The 18,714-nt window shown below is 41.0% G+C and overlaps 1 protein-coding gene across 3 annotated transcripts in view; it reads left to right on the top strand.

The window, feature by feature from the left end:
* usp13 (ubiquitin specific peptidase 13) overlaps positions 1-18,026 on the top strand; it is a 31,560-nt gene extending 13,534 nt beyond the window's left edge. For all 3 annotated transcript variants that reach the window (XM_034583354.1, XM_034583353.1, XM_034583352.1), the window contains exons 11-21: positions 262-387; positions 1,894-2,047; positions 2,189-2,363; positions 2,508-2,596; positions 3,270-3,392; positions 7,867-7,890; positions 8,286-8,429; positions 12,583-12,755; positions 15,138-15,327; positions 16,987-17,071; positions 17,387-18,026. In XM_034583354.1, the coding sequence (XP_034439245.1) occupies positions 262-387; positions 1,894-2,047; positions 2,189-2,363; positions 2,508-2,596; positions 3,270-3,392; positions 7,867-7,890; positions 8,286-8,429; positions 12,583-12,755; positions 15,138-15,327; positions 16,987-17,071; positions 17,387-17,483 (1,380 nt within the window). In that variant the 3' untranslated portion in view covers positions 17,484-18,026. The remainder of the gene's footprint in view (positions 1-261; positions 388-1,893; positions 2,048-2,188; positions 2,364-2,507; positions 2,597-3,269; positions 3,393-7,866; positions 7,891-8,285; positions 8,430-12,582; positions 12,756-15,137; positions 15,328-16,986; positions 17,072-17,386) is intronic.
* Positions 18,027-18,714: the final 688 nt, after the last annotated feature.

The following is an 18,714-nucleotide window of genomic DNA, read 5'->3' as shown; positions in this document are numbered from 1 at the left end:
GCTTCATACTAAACCTTGAGTTATCGCAATATCATTCTAACTTATTAATGATATTTAGCAGCGTTTTCTTTGACCAAACAATCAAATTGATATAATCAAGTTTCTTCTTTTGAGGGCAACGTAAAACATGTCGGACAATAACTTATTGCATGGGGCCAGGTACCAGCCGGCCTCTGGGAGCTGCTGCTGTCTGAGTATCATTCCCAGGTGAGTGTGTGGTCAAGTCAGTGTGTGTGTGACACCGAGATGTTTTTATTCCAGCACCAGCAGAAAGGCATCTCGGCGAGGATGCTGAAGGCCCTGGTCGGCCGGGGACACCCAGAGTTCTCCTCAAACAGACAACAAGATGCCCACGAGTTTCTCCTGCACATCATCAACCTGGTGGAGGTGAGTGAGGTTAAATCTGTCGAGGTCAAACTAATCGAGATCTGGTGTAAAGGGACTCTGCTTATCATAAACTTTGACTGTCCTTATTCAATTTTATTTTCTCCTCTGTGAAATCATAACATTTTCACAAAAAGTCTGGGATACGTCTGACCCCTGTCACACATGTGGGCATCTGATCGAGAGGGGAGGATCTGTCTTTCACTAAACACGCCACACCGTCTCCCTGGTTGGAACAAACACACGGGTCACTCTAATGTGTTTTTCTCAACCTGGATATATATAGCTCAGCGCTATCTGTTTCACAGACCAGATAATGCTCCCTGTTCTGCCTCAGCGGCGGGATACCAAGTGCTGTGACTCGGACACTTCCGACAACTCACGTCGAGAAGAACAACGAATCAAACCAACCAGATTCTCGCGGCCTCAGTTTCTACAGATCTGCCACATTATATGAGGAAACCTTAGCGTATTGTGGTTGAACTTGGTTCGTTTGAAAATGCCCCTCACTGACCGCCCCTCCTTCAGTCCGCTCTACAGCTCTGTAAACTGGATCCTGATTGATCATCCAGGCACAGACTGAATATGACTAATCTCAGCATCATCAGCAACATTTTCCTCCGCCTATGTCAGCCTGCATGTGTCGGCCTGAGTAAAATTATAACCTGTGTATTTCTGTGGCCTCTTAGAATAGAAGCGCTGGCTTGCAGAGAAGCCGCCATCAAACCGCTGTGATAAGTCACGATGTCATCGCAGTTTCAACTTCAATGACCCGGTGATCTTACGCAGTGAAAGCACACAGAGCCACTGTGTAATAATACTGTGTGTCCACCATTCTGAACAGGTGTAACACTCTCTAATTGAAGCGGTTTCTAAATCAAAAGAGTTGCATCTAGATGGTTGAGGACTTTATTAGGAGATCTGGATCACACAGCAGGCGTGTTCAAGTTGTGCCAGGAGGCTGTGATGGGACACAGCAAAGAATAGCTGACATATAGAGTTGCAGTTCAAACCACGGGCTGTCGTGTGTGTGTGTGTGTGTGTGTGTGTGTGTGTGTGTGTGTGTGTGTGTGTGTGTGTGTGTGTGTGTGTGTGTGTGTGTGTGTGTGTGTGTGTGTGTGTGTGTGTGTGTGTGTGTGTGTGTGGGGTACATGTGAAGCTTTAATGTTGTTTTTGTACTTTTTGGAGATGAATATGTCATTTTTTTAATTGGAACTGACTAAATGTTACTCAAAAACACCATTTAGGCCATTGGACACAATTGGACAACTTTACAAGTTAATAGAGTTTATATGAGATTGTGAGTGCATAAGTGCGGGGGAACCAAACAGTACAGTTACAATGTGAGGGCCAAATGACACCCATGACTGCCATTATACTTTCATTTGAATCAGGAATAAATCAGGGAAGAAAATGAGTATAATATATATGAAAGATCTGCCTCATCTTATGTCATGATTTTGTTGTGGATATTCAAACTCATCCTTTCATCCTGTCTTGTATCTGCAGAGGAACAGTGCAGGCTCAGAGAATCCAAGTGACGTCTTCCGCTTCCTGGTGGAGGAGCGAATTCAGTGCTGCCAGTCGCGCCGGGTGAGATACGCTGAGCGGGTGGACTATTGCATCCAGCTGCCAGCCCCCATCGAGGCTGCCACCAATCGAGGTAAAGAAGTGGCTTTGTACACGTGAACTGTCATCACACATGTGACTTGATTTAATACATTATATGACTAATCGTTACCCTTCATGATATTATGGAGGGTCGTGGATCTTCACCATTTATTTTCCTTTTAAATCCATCCAGAGGAGCTGCTGGCATACGAGACCAAGAGGAGGGACGCTGAGGAGAACATGAAGGCTCCTCCTGAGCCAGTGAGGGCACGGATCCCCTTCACCGCTTGCCTGCAGGCCTTCACCGAGCCAGACAACGTCCCAGACTTCTGGAGCTCGGCGCTACAGGCCAAGTCAGCTGGAGTCAAGTAAGCTACTTAAGGAATGACTACTCGACATCTCAGTTTCCAGTTTTCCAATTGCTTTTAAGTCAAAAACTGTTGAATCTATAAACTCTGTATTCTTTCATTTTTAACCCCTCATTTTCAAAATTGATTTGTTTTCCTCTGCAGAACTTCCCGCTTTGCCTCCTTCCCAGAGTATCTGATTGTGCAGGTCAAGAAATTCACATTCGGGGTCGACTGGGTGCCGAAGAAACTAGGTAAGTGTCTGTCACAGTTCACTGGATAACGGGATCTCTGCCAATGTGGTGGTTCAGTTATTTTAAGTGTTTGTAGTGTTACAGATGCCCAGCAGAGGGCAGCGTCGACCTTAGAACATGGCATCTGAAATAATGTCTTCACAGACAAACATCCTGTAAAGAGCTGCTGCAGTTTTTAAAACTAGACACAGAATTTACAGAAATAAATGAGTGTGTTGATGCAGCTTGAATTTCTAATGAGAAATGAAAACATGATAAGTTAATTATGTAAATGCATATTTATATATTTATCCCAAATTCATTATATTTATAATTTTTTTATATTTGGGTGGTTAGAGCAGGAGATTAGGCTACAGATAGAGTCCACTACTCAGAAGGTTGGTGGTTTGATCCCCTGCTCCCAGATACTGAACTCCAAATGACCTTCGATCCCATCAGGGTTTAAGTGTGCGTAATAGAGAAGCACTGTTTGAATATATGTATGAAAGTGACTTGTAGAGTAAAGTGCTTTTAGTAAGAGTGGAAAAACTTTTTTCTTCATACCTTTTTTCTTCCTACCTTTTCTCTCACCTTTCAGTGTTAAGTGAAGAGGATGTTAAAAACCGAGAGCATTGCACGGCCCAAACTTTGAAAAAAAAGGTCAGCATTTTTATTCATGTCTCTATCTGTACAGACTTGGCCATCGATGTTCCAGACTTCCTGGACCTGAACCGGTTGCGGGCCACAGGGCTTCAGGCGGGGGAGGAGGAGCTGCCTGACCTCATGCCCCCCATTGTGCTCCCTGAAGACACCAGAGGTATGAACAGGTCTCGCTCACGTTCTGAGGTGGAAGTGCTACCTACACTGTGCTGTCTGTCTATAGACTGTTTATAAAGATGGACCACGTGACTGCTCCCCAAAGCTTGTAGATCACCATCTGGTGGCTGGCTGCAGTATAGGTCATAAATCCAGCCTTCTCCATGTTCGTGGATGGGACATGGACCAAACTAAAAACTCCATGTGAAATTAATAGTTTCTGTCATTTTTGGTAATTCGTTTATCTGTTAACTTTGGTTTTAATTAGTTATTTGATGCTCTAACAATGGGGTAAAAAGTCATTATTGACAATGAGACTGACTGTGATTGGTTAAGTGCATGTATCCACGGGACCTCGCTACCATAGCCCCTCCCCCTGATTACCACGGCGCAGCTTCAATTTTGGATAGTGGGAGCACGAGGAGACGCGTCTTCCATCTTTATATATATATATATATATATATATATATATATATATATATATATATATATATATACAGTCTATGGTGAGATATATTATTGTTATAATATAGCATCTGTTCCCTTTTTTAATCTGACATTTTATTTTTTATTCATTTCTGTTGCATGTTGGCAAATAAACATAGGTGCCATTGTTGGATCTGCTTCAGATAAATGTTGCTGTATTCAGATCAGACACTGCTCCATTTCTCTCACCCACAATTCATTAAGTATCCTCTGCTCACAGGCTCCCATGAATCACCTCCTGTGGCCCACAGGGGCATTACCCTCCTGTATGGATTCTTAAAAAAAAAAAATGACTGAAGGCATTTTCTGGCCCTTCATTTCAATTTCACAGTTGTCTTATTGCTCTCCCTGAGCACCCGTGCTTTTGTTTTTTTATTCATCCAGACAGCCAAACAAATTTTCACTCTATTTTTATACCTGAAAACACCTCTCAATCTGTGAGGCAGTTTTTTTTCAGATTTTACCCAATAAACAAGTGACTCCTTGTTACTTTGACCAGATGTGTGTTGTTGCAACGCCGCGGCCTAACATCCATTTTGAGGAGGTGTCGGGTGTTTTTTGTGACAGCGTTAAATGATCTGTGAAATTGTCTCCAATATGATATTCTGCTCAAAGCCACCCAAGTTTTCTCTGAAGGGCGTAATGAATGCAATCACATGAGAGAGTCTGTTACTGACAATTTGTTGTTTTCACATTGTGGATAATCTCAATAAGTTATAATGATTTTTATAAGATCTCCTTGTAATGCACTTCCCTGGGCCCGGGTAGTATGCTACTGGAGGCTAGCATGTGCATTTTAGAGCACAATTAATATCTCTGTTACTTTTCTAGAAAATTTGGTGTGTCAGTGTTTGCTTGGTGATATTTCCATTTCATATTTAATGAAATTTAGCCTCTTATGTACCATTGATACAGCAGCGTGTCTCAGGAGCATCTCACCCCCTTGTGAACAACACAAGTGAGCCACTGCAGATCAGTGAAGGAGACTGAGCCAACATATTTAGAAAAGAAATAAAAGTATACCTTCAAATAGTAATTACAACATTCCAATAGTATCTTTTTTTAAATATTTGAAGTACATTCAACTTCTGAAATTCTTTCCAAAAGCCCAATATTACATGCAACGTGTTGGAGCCTTTTTGTCTCACCCCAAAGATCAAGAAAACAACCTCCCTCTCTGTGTTTGTCGTTCTTTGTCTCTGTCTCCTCTGTGACGGTTATTCCTGTTCCTCCCGTCCTGTTTCCGTTGTCTGCAAACTTCAGCTACATCAAGTTATCAGTGTCCTGCTTAATATTTTAGTAGGCGTGAAGCACAGAGTGTTCTGTACTGCCTCGAGCTCCAAACACAAAAAGCGGTCCAAAGGGCAGCGCAGAGTAACAGTAACAGCTGCGATCGGGCCTTTGCTGTGCTTCCCATGTCTTCACTGACTTGGGAGTTTGTTTTTATCTTTTTAAAGCTTTACAAAATCAGTTAGCTGGCTGCGTCTCAGGAAAGCAAACTCTGAGGAACACGTTTTGCCTTAATATTTCACCACCGAACTGTACGTGCTGTTCCTGCTTTCTCAGACCTCCAAATCCCACTGGCTTCTTGGAGGCGTGAAGTGTCCACGTTAAAACTCTTCAAGGTCTCGCACATTAAATCATCTTTGAGCCAAAACAGCCTTTGTCAGGAAACACATGGGGCCACTGTAAAATCAATGCTGGAAAATATGTGTAACTCCTTTTAAAATACGTAGTAGCCTTGGGATGGAAGAGCAAGGTCTAAAGTATAAAATTAAAAATGTTATGTTTAAAATCATCCGAATTTTAGGCCTTAAAAGTCTTAATAATGTTAAAATATTATGCCATAGGTCTTAAATATATCAATAGGTCTTAATTATGTTAATTTTTAATTTAGTGCCACTACTGTCATGCTTTAAAATTATTTTCTAAAGAGAGATGCTGTGGCTGCATGGTTTGTAATGTCTCTGTGTTGTAGTTCTTTCTCAACAGTACACACACTCACATGCTGTAATAAAACTACAAACAAGACCAACGTGGAACTGATAACTTATAGTCTACAAACACCCCGGTCAGAATTTATCACAACACACTTGTCTTGGCTTTGGGAAAGAGGATGGATAACTACTGTCTGTGGTTAATGAGATAACACACCATTATTATTTACCAGGCTACTTCATCTAAGTATAAATCTTTCTGGGATTTAAAAGGGTCTTAAATTTAACTTGTTAAATCCTTCAGAAACTTTGGAGGAGTAATTTGAATTCTGTATTTTGCATAGGTTCCCTGTTGACTCCCCCTCACTGCTTCCGTTTCTGTAGAAAACAAGTTCAAGTGCGTAAAACATTTGGTTCAAACTCTGAATAAAAAGAGGTCAGAGGAAATGACGTGCTGTTTTCAATACATTCCCCAATTTATTTACTTCACATTTTATTTGATGGGTTCTCTCAGCTGCAAATTAACCACCGGCCCATTATCCTGCAGCTGGCATCAGCAGTTATTAATCACTGGTCAGTCATCTGTCTCCACCAGGCTCCAGTGCCTCTCACTGATTACACAGCACCACATAAATGTGTTTTCCTGTACGTTGTTTGGGCCACATGATTTCTCACTGCTTTGTGCACCATCCATTCACTCGGTCATTGCAGGCCATTTAGAAATTGCAAAAACTAAATAAATGAGATGGTGGCTTTCATGATTTTCATTTTTTTTTTTCGATGCATAAAACAAATAATTGGAAACCTCAGAAAACCTTATAGAAATTGATTTCTGGCTTTGGCTTGTTTGTTAATCTGATTATAAAACCCCACTCAGGTTTAATTTCACATACTCCTTGTCTTTTTCTAATTCAATTAAAATCTGTAAGAAAGGGAGGAGGCACACAGGAGTGGGTGCGTGAAACCAAACAAACTGCATCTCTCCGTTGCAACTACTTAATGTGCTCCAAAAAGTGGTGAGGAGAGAAAAAGAAAAGAAACCCCTGCTGCCTTGTTCCCAGTTGAAATGGTCTTCTTCAGGTCTGTGTCGTCACAGTGATCAAATCTCTTTGTCCATAATAACACTGCTGGGGGGGGGGGGGGGGGGGTGCTTTGCAAAAGCTGAGCGTGTTTCAAATGAGCAGAAGTTGTGATTGCAGTGTTTTTATGAGCAGCAGGAGGTCTGGAGGTGATGGAAAGGTCTCACCTAGAGGCTGCTCTGATGATTTCACTCGAGCACATCATGCCGCTGATTTCAATTGGCCCCATCATTACGGGGACTATCCATAGTGTGACTGATTGAAGCATCCAGAGGGCTGAATGGATAAGGCACTTACCACATAATCATGATATCCTTGGTCTGATTCTGGCTGAGGACCCTTGTTACATGTTGAATACTTATTTCACCTCCTCTTCCTGCTTCGAAACTGAAATAAACAAAAAAATAAATAAAAAAAATGTATTTATATATATTGATGCTATGTTTAGTATCTTGCCTCAGGGCCCAAAGTCAAAGCACAAAGGCTCAGTTTCACAGGAGAGTCAAATTGTATTAAATGGATTGACAGTGAAGTACATCATATAAACAAAATCAAGTCAGGTCCATTTAATTTTGCATACAACGTTTTATATATAATCATAGTTTAAGTGCTTAACAATAGCTTTAAGGAAAAACATTTTAAAACAAAGCTCCCAAAATAAAAATAAAAAACATATATTTATATATAAAGCTCCCAAAATAAAAATTAAAAACATATATATATATATATATATATATATATATATATATATATATATATATATATATATATATATATATATATATATACACACACACAGAAATACTAAATTGAAAACCGAATCAGCACACACAGGCAAATTCAAATTAAAACTACTTCAAAATCGCCTCACTGCACACACTTGAAAAATAATTGTCTTGTCATAAGCCTGAAAAATTGTTTTTGTTATATGAATACATAAAAGCCAACTGAAATAGTTTTCTGCCTCTTTCAGATAACTCAATGGGCTCTGTCGACTGTGAGTATTATACTTCTCTTCTCATTTACTCTGTGATACAGTACGTGTATGTGAATATGTAACATTTCTATAAGTTATAGCTTTGGAACATGTATTTTGGTCACAGGGCGGTAAAGTGATGAATGCTACAGAGCTAAACCTCATGTGCACCTGAGCAGGTGCTGCAGCTGCAGCTCAAACTAACTTTTCTGTTTGGCTCTGCTCATTTTAGCCACACTCATTTCTCTCTTTGACAAATCCTGTCTCAATAAATAAACCTCTCCCGGGGCCGACCCTCCGCTGCTCTTTTTGTTTAATGAGGCCCAAAGAGAGATCCACTGCTAAATCTGATTGGTTGATTGATGGAATCAGCAACTGCACGTTGCAGGTATTGATGTTGGTCTGTGTGTCTGCAGCTCCAGAAATAGACGAGGTGGCAGTGATGCAGCTGGCAGAGATGGGGTTCCCGCTGGAGGCCTGCAGGAAGGCGGTGTACTACACAGGCAACATGGGTCCTGAGATGGCTTTCAACTGGATCATAGCCCACATGGAGGAGCCAGGTGAGGAGACATCACTGCACTCAGGAGAACAGACTGAGTCTATGAGCAATATGCTTTCACATTATATTTATAGTTTTTATGCTGAGGCCAGAATTAAATTAAGAAAGGGATGAGAGAGATTTATGGGAAACACTGCAGCAGAAAGAAAGAACATGTGCCCAATTACTCCATTGTAAAAATCTGATGTGTTTTCGGATGAAGATGTTCACTACAGTATATTTTTCAATGGATGGAATTTAGAGCCGTTAATTTAAAATAGTTCTGATTAACCGATGCACTCCTTTAACAGGTTGGTACGTTAGTGTGGTGGTTAGCACTGTTACATCATAGGAAGAAGGTTCCTGGTTCCTTAGAAACCTGGTCTGTCCGGGGCCTGTCTGTGTGGCGTTTGCATGATCTCCACTTGTCAGCGTGGGTTTTCTCTGAGCACTCCCACTTCCTCCCACAGTCCAAAGACATGCATGAGTCTCTAAATTGTCCGTAGACGTGAGTGTTTTTTTTGTATCTGTTGGCCCTGGCGACCTGTCCAATGACAGCCAGGTTGTAACTGGTTGTATCTCCTAGGATTTGGAAGTATCAGCTGTCCCTTCCTGCATTCACAGTAGTGTGGAAGTATGTCTCTTTAAAACGTTGCCAAATTCATTACATGGGTCTAATGATCAGAAATAGTCAAGAAAAAATAGTCGTGACAAGAAGTAGAGGTTGGGGTGAGCGTTAAGTGAGAGCTCAAGGGTTAAAAAGGTAACTGCAGAAGAAACCAAATATACTAGTGACAAATAATCAGGACAACAGCTGCACTTTAGGGGGACACAGTTCTGCAAACACAGCACAAATCAGCAGCATGTGTAACACCTCATTTAAACTGGGCTCAGGAGTTATAATATTGTAGTCGAACTTTTAAATTGAAATCTCGTTTCTCGTTGCATCACGCAAATAAGGAGAAACTTTGGATGATAACTGTCAGTTTTGATATCTGTCAACGGTTTTGTGATAGCTAGCATCTGGGGTTAAATCAACACTGTGTAACTTTTACAGAACAACATCTGCTGTAACAAAAAAGAACAAACTTGGTTAATCAATTACTTCAGAGTTTTTTGAACTGATCTACATTTGAGCATTATACCCTTGAACTTACTGAGCTGGATCCTGGCAATTTATCTGCTACTATCAGTCAGTTACACACAGGTGATCGCACTCGCTTACCAAAGTACTGCAAGAACATACAGGGGTCAGGGTGAGGAGTGGGAATCAAAGTGGCTCCGTTCTCCCTATTCCAAGTCAGTGAACCATGAAACTAATTTTGAAGATGCTCTTTTAAGGTAAAAATGTTGCAGTGTGCTGCTATAAACATTTAAACAAGGTCCAGGATGAGATTTCTGATTGTGGGGACGGGTGCATCAGAGTTGAATCGTCCCACAAGTCTGAGCCCTGATTTAATCATGAACACTGACACTACATCACACAAAGAGGCGAGGCAGGTTTATTTTGTATGGGACCTTTTAAACACAAAGGTAATTCAAAGTGAGAGACACATCACATCACACGGAGACAAATCAGAGCTGTTTGTGTGAGTGTCACACTCTGCGTCCCTCTGTGTACTGCAGGTGTTTGTCTGCGTGCGTCTGTCATCATCAGAAACTTTGCGGCAGCTGACTTTGTCTCTTGCAGACTCGCTCCGCAGCGAAGACGTTCCCCCGTGGCGTTAACTCGTGTCACTTTTATTTCCCTGGTTGGCCTCTACAGTGGAGGCAAATTAGAGCAGCCCCCTGCCTGTTAGGTTTAAAATGGGCCTAATGCATCTGTAAAATAGGCTGCGTTCAGGCGCAATAACACCAGTAAAACAGTTTGTGCCTTTCTACCGCTCAGAGGTTACTTGTACTCCTACCTCCCTCCCACATTTGTTTGCTTTCATTACTTCACCATTAGCATAACTTCAGCTCATTTTCTTTGACAACTAAATTCCTCACATATTCATTTTCAGATCCAGTGGCAGTGCCTCATAACATTTTCTTTTTGACTTAAGTGAAGCCTGAGTGCTGCATTTACAGAATTACACTAATGGCGTCATCTTAGGAGGGAGAAAGTCAACTCAGCATTATTAACTATTTGATATTAGTTTTCAGTGATCTTGATAAAAGCTAAAAATGAGGCCACAGTTCGTAGAAACTTCATCAATGTCTTTAATAAAGGCCGTAACGAGAGTCACAGATTCACATAGTCAAAAGTTTAGTCTGGAAGTTAAATGATAAAGGATTTTAACTGTGTCTAAAGGACACGAGACGATGCGGCAGAGCTGGCAGTGGCTACACATTTCCATTCATGGCAAGGACAGTGATGAAGGCTCTGTTTATCGCTAACAGCAGAGCACTGAGTGTCCTTGTTCCCGGGTTGAGGGCCAATTCACTCTCATTTGAATCTGTTGAAAGTGCATAAAAAAACCCAGTTCCAAAATTGGAAAAACTTTATTCTTACTTGTTCCATAAGGGGGGGCTGTAACTGTTTACTGATTTTTAAAGTTCAGAAAAATTTGCATTGTAATTTATGTAAAAACCACAAAGACCTGCAGTCAGAAACACTGAGTTATGAACTCACCAAACATCACAATAAAGCTTTATTCAAATTCTCTTTCCTATATAATGAACTTTATGGACAACAAAAACAAAGGCATAGAGGAAAATTATGTGTTTCGGTAAAATGTCGATTGTGTGTGTCTATTCTAACCCTAACCCTAACCCTTGTCTTTAGGACCTTTTCCAGCATAAACACAGACCTTGTCTGGATCAGTAGACCTCATGGGGACCAGAGCCTGGTTCTAGTGAAGCTAAACATTAATTCTGAGCTCCTGGTTAAGGTTAGGGGTGTGTATGGAGGTTGGGTTGATAGGTAGGGTAGGGTTAGTCATCAATTGGTCATGGTAAAGGTTATAGGGATAATGTTTTGGTCAGGCTGTGAATGCAGTCCTTATAAGAATAGCCACTGTGTGTGCGTGTGTGTGTGTGTTCATTTGAACAGTTGAACACGTCTGTTTGAGATGTGTCGACTCACTGGGCTAATCTGGGCTTTGACACAAACATGCCACAGGGTCACATACTCTTTCCAGCACTAGAAGTATTCAGGGTGCCTGTACAGACACACACACACACACACACACACACACACACACACACACACACACACACACACACACACACACACACACACACACACACACACACACACACACACACACACACACACACACACACACACACACACACACACACACACGTGATTGTATGATGATGGTTTAGCACTTGTGTGTTTCATGTCTGTGTTTATTTACAGGACCAGTTAGGTACAACACTTACCTCCTTCCTTAGAATAAACTCTCAGTGGAGTTAGCAGTTCTCTATTTGTTCTAAAATGCAGGGAGTGTTTGTCCCTATCTTAGATTTTATAATATATACTTTAAAGATCTAATATGTAACAATTCCGTAACAATGTCTAAAAATTACTTGATTTGTGTTTCCAACAATGTTCAAACCCAGAGAAATCCCCCAACTTTATACAAGGTAACGGGATGTTTCATTTTGGTCATGTTTTAATTGCGTCATATCCGCTTTACCTGTAACTTTATCTGTAGATTTGTCTGTCTCTGCTTTAACTTCCAGGACAAACGAATTATGATGAAGACAAAACAAACTGTTAGCCAGTTAGCCAGTTAGCCAGTTAGCCATTCGGCTGTTTCTTCCTTCCACTGTTTGTATTGGTCACTCGTAATAGATCCTGATTACTCATCGCTGTGTGCTGCCTAGCAATAAAACTTTAATACATGACCTCATCGACAATGGTGAACGGCAACAACTCCCATGATCCCGCGCTGCTTCGCGATGTCATCAAACTAGGTCTTCTGTTATTGTATTTGTTGAGCGACCTCTAGTGTAGGAAGTTATGTATTGGACATTTAAATAAACCGGGTACAACAGCAACACACTGAAAATACTTGGATGTGCAGGAGGCATCTAGCAGCTTTATTTTGTCACAGCAAGCCGCAGAACTACAAATAAATATCTAGATTCTGATAACTTTGACCTCCAAGACAAATATGTTCATTTATTGGGTTAAAAATAAACACAAGCTGCAGCATCACATTATTATTATTCTTTCCACTCAGACTTTGCCGAGCCTCTCGCTCTGCCCTCCATGATGGATCCTGGTCCCTCCATCAGTGACAGCCCCATGGGCGCCGCCACGCCTCTGGCCAACTCACCCCCCGAGGAGAGCATCGCCATCCTCACTTCTATGGGCTTCCCCCGCAGTCACAGCATCCAGGCACTCAAAGCCACGGTCAGTCCGCTGCCCACTCTGTTCTTCATGTTTGCTCTTCGTATTGTTAAATAACCCAGACTTGTTTTTTCCAGTCTTCATTCTCTCTTCTTCTCTAATAAATTGTTTCTGTCAGCTGATAATTATTAATCTTTAATGTTTTCTTACTGCTTATCAAGCTGGCTTTATGAGTTTCTACATTTGCCGCCGCCGACACCTGAGGCCTAATTCATTATCATTTTTTGCTGTGGCTGTATTGTGTTAGTGGCAGTGATAACAGTGATAACAGTGATTTGTTTTGAATGTGCACAAGGAGAACTGAGCAGCCAGCGTGGGCAGAGATGGTCGCAAGTTCTGATCTGACAAAGAAAAAAGAAAACTTCCGTAGGAGGTGCTCATGCCTTTGTCTGTTTCTCATAGAAACAATTTATAGTTAAATGGGAAAAAAAAGTTGAGCAAGAGAAAAAGTGAGGAGCAAGAACCACCCACACAGTTTGATAAGTGTCTCTGAGAAGTGCAGGGGAAAAAAGTGCATGAACAAAAACTGCCCGACACCACAAGAGTTGTCAGACAAAAAAAAGAAGTAAAATTAAGAAATTGCAGCAAAAGCTTTTTATGGAAATAAAAATGCACATTGTTAACAAAAAACTACAGAGACTCGGGTTACAGTCGAGGCGAGAATTGATTTGAGGATTAGTTTTGGGTTCCCTCATGTGTTTTCTCACAGTAGTTTCTCGTTCATGCAACATCGTCATTTCATTATAGGAGCTGAAGTGTGCAGTCATCTGCTTTCCTCATGAGAGACATGGAATAGTTGTTCCAGTTTACATTCACTAATTATACACACGTCAGTTGAGCAGTAGTACCACATTTGCATACTTCATGCCCAGTTCAAAGTAAAATTCAATAAGGAGCTCCAAACTACAGGGGTGAGCAGAAATGTGCTACCTATTAGAGCGTGGATACCAGACCCAAGTCAGTCGGGCCTATAATATGTCAAATGAAATTCAGATTGGATTCTCACACGTTCATACACAGCATCTTTGTGTAGCCCTGCCTCTGTCATACATCACTCACACTCTGCTGGCACAGCCGTCAGGGGCAATTTGGGGGGTTAGTATTTGTCCCAAGGACACTTAATTACGTGGAATGGGGGAGATGGGGATCGAACCTCTGACTTTCTAGTTAGTAGACGACCTGCTCTACCTCCTGAGCCACAGCCGCCCTATGTAACTCAAAACACATTTAGAGGGCGACGCAAAAATAATCCTCAAGAAAATCTCTGTAATAAACACGAAGGAAACTGGACGATAAAAATCTGAGAAGGGTGGGAGGTGTTTGAAAACGGGTTGAGATGATGAAGCTCTGTCAGTCATATTTGGACTTGGCTGACCCAGTTGTTTTCTTTCCAAACTGCAAATTTAATAGGTCGTACATGTCAGAGTGATTAAAGTTGTCTGCTCTCCTTGCTGTTTACAAATAGTCCCAGCAGCATAAGGTCTCCTCCGCTGATTCAGCTTTAGAAACAGGATCTGCCTCAGCGACATGTGGAGACACTAGGTCAAAATGTGCGTAAAAATGTACAGTGCAAACGTTTGTCCGCTTCCTGTTTTGAGATGGACCCTGATTCTCACGCCTCACATTTCAAACTGCATCCTCAGCAGAAAATAACCCGGCAGACAGTTAGAAAGACACAGAAATAGACTCCCGGATTCCTTGTTTATCACCCGTAATGGCACCAAACTCCAAATGGGAGTTTGGTGCCATTGATGCTGTTGAAGTCGAAAAAATTAACACTTATTCCCCACTAGGGGGATGGGGATGTGAAGCAGAGAATGGTCTCGGGATGGTTTATTATTAGCCTAAAATCAGAAGGAGAAACTTTTTTTCTCTCCAGCCTCTGTGACCTGAGACAGAAAAGCAAACAGCTCATCGGATGAGACATTCTCAAGGAATCACACCTCTACTTTGTATTAAAAGCAAACATCCTCAGAGGGAATTTGGCACAGATGGATGCCTGCCACCTCCCTGATAAATGACCGCTTATTTTAACTTGCTCCGCATCGGACTATTTTGATGCTGAGTTTGTTCATGATACAGCACAGAGGAAGAAAACAAGAATATAGAATATCACCATTTCTAAACCTCGACCCTGATTGTATCACCATATGCGATCTATTTACAGCCCATAAGTCTTCTGCGTGATGATATTTCCTGTTGTGGCAAGATTTTTTCTAAACTTTTGTGCAGCTGCAGACGTTACTATGCAGCGCTCTCGATACAATATCCTCCTACAGGGTGTTGAATTTTCACCCCTGATAAATTTAAAGATGTTAAATATTAACGGCTTTTTTTGTGTGAATGTCTGTGAGCTTATAACGTTATGTTTCCATTGTGTTTCAGAACAATAACCTCGAACGAGCACTCGACTGGATCTTCACCCATCCAGAGGAGGAGGAGAGTGACGTCCTCTCAGACATGGCCGACACAGAGCCCAACGACAACGCTTTCTCCAACGCCAACTCGCACAGCGACTCCACGCTGTCACCGGACAGAGAAACATCGGGCCCGCGGGTCAAAGACGGACCAGGACGTGAGTGACTCTGCACGAGCGACCTTTCGTCTCTCATGACTGTATTTGTTACTGAACCCAATCTAGAGGAAGTTTTTGGAGTTGGACTTAAATCAAGCTTTATTGTAATATTACAAGGCACAAATCTTACTGACAAAGAAATTAACATGGGGTCCGAGTCTATTGTCCTGAACTTCCACAGGCCAGTTTACGGTCAGTCCTAATTACTGTCTGAAGGATGACACACCATGTTGTCTGGTGCTGCTGGGCACTGACCTGCTCTGCCAGAACAACTCAAGGCCCAGTCGCATGAAAACATGATTCACGAGCTTTTTAATCTCTACCTCCAATAATATTACTGCATCCTCATCAGGGACAGAGGCGTTGAAGGAAAGGTTGATCATTTTTCAAGTCCATCTTACAACATTATTCAAGTGCGTTGAACCACTTTTTTACTGCATTATTTCCTCTTGTCCATACGTACCATCAACAAAATCATTCCCAATGCTCTGTCAGTGTAAGTGATGGAGAACAAATTCACCAGCACTTGTTCTGTCTCAAAAAAACACAACACAGTTTATCTGATGCTTATTCGAGTCTTGAGTGCTTTTAGTTTTTAATGCTGCCTTTTTGTTTAGTTTGACTGTCATGAAAGAGGGAATCTTATACTAATGAGTATACATGTTTAAAGTGTAGATATTTTGCCTTTATTTTCCATAGACATTATGAGGAGAGACTGATAGAGACTCACAGTAAATGATGAACCTGCTGCTCAAGATGTAAACAACAGAACCATAAGGCTATAAAGTCACATCACACTTATATAAAGTTTTATACTAGAATGACTGTAACTCTGGAAGATAAACACTTGAGTTGCCAAACTGCCGAAGCCTCATTTAAACTTCAGAATGACAGAATTATTTTTTTCTCTCTACAAGAAAAATGGATTTTGTTCCCCATCGCTAAGACTGAAATTTCTTTGCTGGCCGATCACTCAAAGGCCATTATGAAGAGAAAAATTACAGCAAGAAAAACCTGCTGCAGTTTTCTGACTGTAAGACTCAGAGTTGAGAGATTGTGAACCTCTCCTTAGATAAAGTGAGTTCCAGTGATTCATCGTGTGCAAGTTCTTTTAGTCAAGATCTTTGTTTTATCGTCACAACTGTATTTTAAAACGCAGCTGTAAGTATCACAGAGGACCATTGACAATGCAGACACTCTTAATTTGAAAATCTCAATGACGCTGCCTGATCAAATGAAAATTAAATAAAGAAAAGTAAATTAAGATTAATACTTAGTTGAAATCAGACTGATCGCTTCATCATTATGAATTTTCTCTTCACTTTTAGCAGAAACATATTCTCACCTGTCTTTGTCCAAAGAGGAGCCTGTTTATTATAAATAACCTTTAACTGTGTCCTTTAGCTACTTCTCCTCTACTCCTATTTTTTTATTAAAATCGGACAAAACTGACAATAAGCAATTCATTGTGTGTTTGATTTTTAAGATTAGTTGTATGCGCTAGGCACTGCCTTTATGATTTTGTTGCGTTACAAACTGCTGAAAATATAATACAGATTGCGTTTTCTTGCATTCCCTTGTTTGCGGATCTTAACCAACTTCTTTATTTGAAACTCCGCTGTGTTTGTTTATCACAATATCTATTTCTATTTATTCCAGGTTATGAGCTCTTTGCCTTCATCAGCCACATGGGAGCATCCACAATGTCTGGACATTATGTTTGTCACATCAAAAAGGAGGGAAGGTGAGTTGTCCACAGTCTCACAAAATTATATTTATATAATTCTTTTTAATTGTAGAAAGCTTGCAGCATATTTTTAATCACGACTTTCCTGTTCAACAAATGTGGATGTGTTTTTCTTTTCTTTATCAGTAATCCCAGGAAATGTATTTTATCCAAAATTCAATTATTTTACATAATACAGAAAATAAATAATTCAGCTTATTGAGACTGAATGAAAAAAACAAATTGACCCATTTCCTTTGTCAGTCAGTTTAGAAATAAACGGTAACAATAATTTCCGGCAGCACTAAACTATCATGTGGCGTCCTCCTGCAGGTGGCTGATCTACAACGACCACAAAGTGTGTTTGTCAGAAAGGCCTCCTAAAGACTTGGGCTACATCTACTTTTACCATCGACTGTCGAGCAGTTAAAGTGAAGTTCCCGCCCTCCTCCACCCAGCAACCTTTAAAGAACGACAGTCTTTCACTCAGAAGACTGGCAGACAACTGTGTGAACAGCCGCAGTGGAAACGATGGAAATAACCTCTCAGACCAGCTGCTCGCCTTACTGTGATGTCATTCAGGAGCAACCAGGAACACTGGTCAGAAAGGGAAAGCAATGTGCTTCATGTGCATTTGTGTTACGTTGCGCTTTAAATGTGTATTTCAGTGTTTATGTTTCAAAAGAAAAAGACGTTTTCTCGACAGTACAGAGGGATGTGTGCAATCTCTCCACTTCTGGACTGTTCTGGACACACAATAATGCCACATATCAAATCCCATTGTTCCTCCTGCTCTATGCCTTCAGCTACTGTGCCAATATTTTCAAAGTGGTACATTTTATAAATGTATTTTGAAATGGCAGTGCTTCACTGCCAGCCCTGAAATGCTCTGAAACTGTGACAAAAAAAAAAACAACCAAGAAATTACTGTGCCGTTGGTGGCTTTGCAATTTCCTTTGAAAGAGAAAAGAATGTTTTTAATCCCCCGGGAAAAAAGAATTTTTACAGTATCTTTTTGTTCGGCTACTGAGAGAAATAAGCAGCATACCGCATGTATGTTTCAGAATGAAGGGGGGCACCAAGACGGCCGTGAAATGTGTAAAATGTGACAGTATTAGTGGCTGAATTATGGCTCATGACGTGTTAGTCACTGTTAATGAGGAAGCACCGTGGTTCACTGGCCGACTTATCAAGATAAAAGTATTATCTCCTTCCCTGAAAGCCTTTTTCGCTTTTGACCGGAACAACTTCGTATTTTGCACCTGATGCAGTAGAAGTAGATGTTTTTATTCACCAGGTACGAGCACATTGAATGTGATATCAAATTTCTACTTCGGTTCTGCTGAACCTGTCAAACCTTGAAGTGGCTGGAAGTGCATATTTCAGGTGGCTGTCAAATCCTCCATACTCATGTACGTTATATAGAAGTGGTAAAGAAGTCCACACTCAATTTGCATTGTAGGCTAAAGAAACGTGGACTCTCAGCAGCAGCTGGTCCACTTTGGTTCTTTTATCACTCTGACAGATTCAGACTGTGACCCGAGAGTTCAAATTCACCTTTCTGTTTGACCTGTTTTTTACAGGTCATTTTATTTCATTTATTTTCCCACATCCAAAAGCAATATGCACGACAACCAAATCCTCCCTGGCACCTGCTGTAA

This window comes from Hippoglossus hippoglossus, chromosome 4 (assembly GCF_009819705.1).
Source record: "Hippoglossus hippoglossus isolate fHipHip1 chromosome 4, fHipHip1.pri, whole genome shotgun sequence".
Lineage (NCBI taxonomy): Eukaryota > Metazoa > Chordata > Actinopteri > Pleuronectiformes > Pleuronectidae > Hippoglossus > Hippoglossus hippoglossus.
This window is presented reverse-complemented; position numbering and strand designations above follow the sequence as displayed.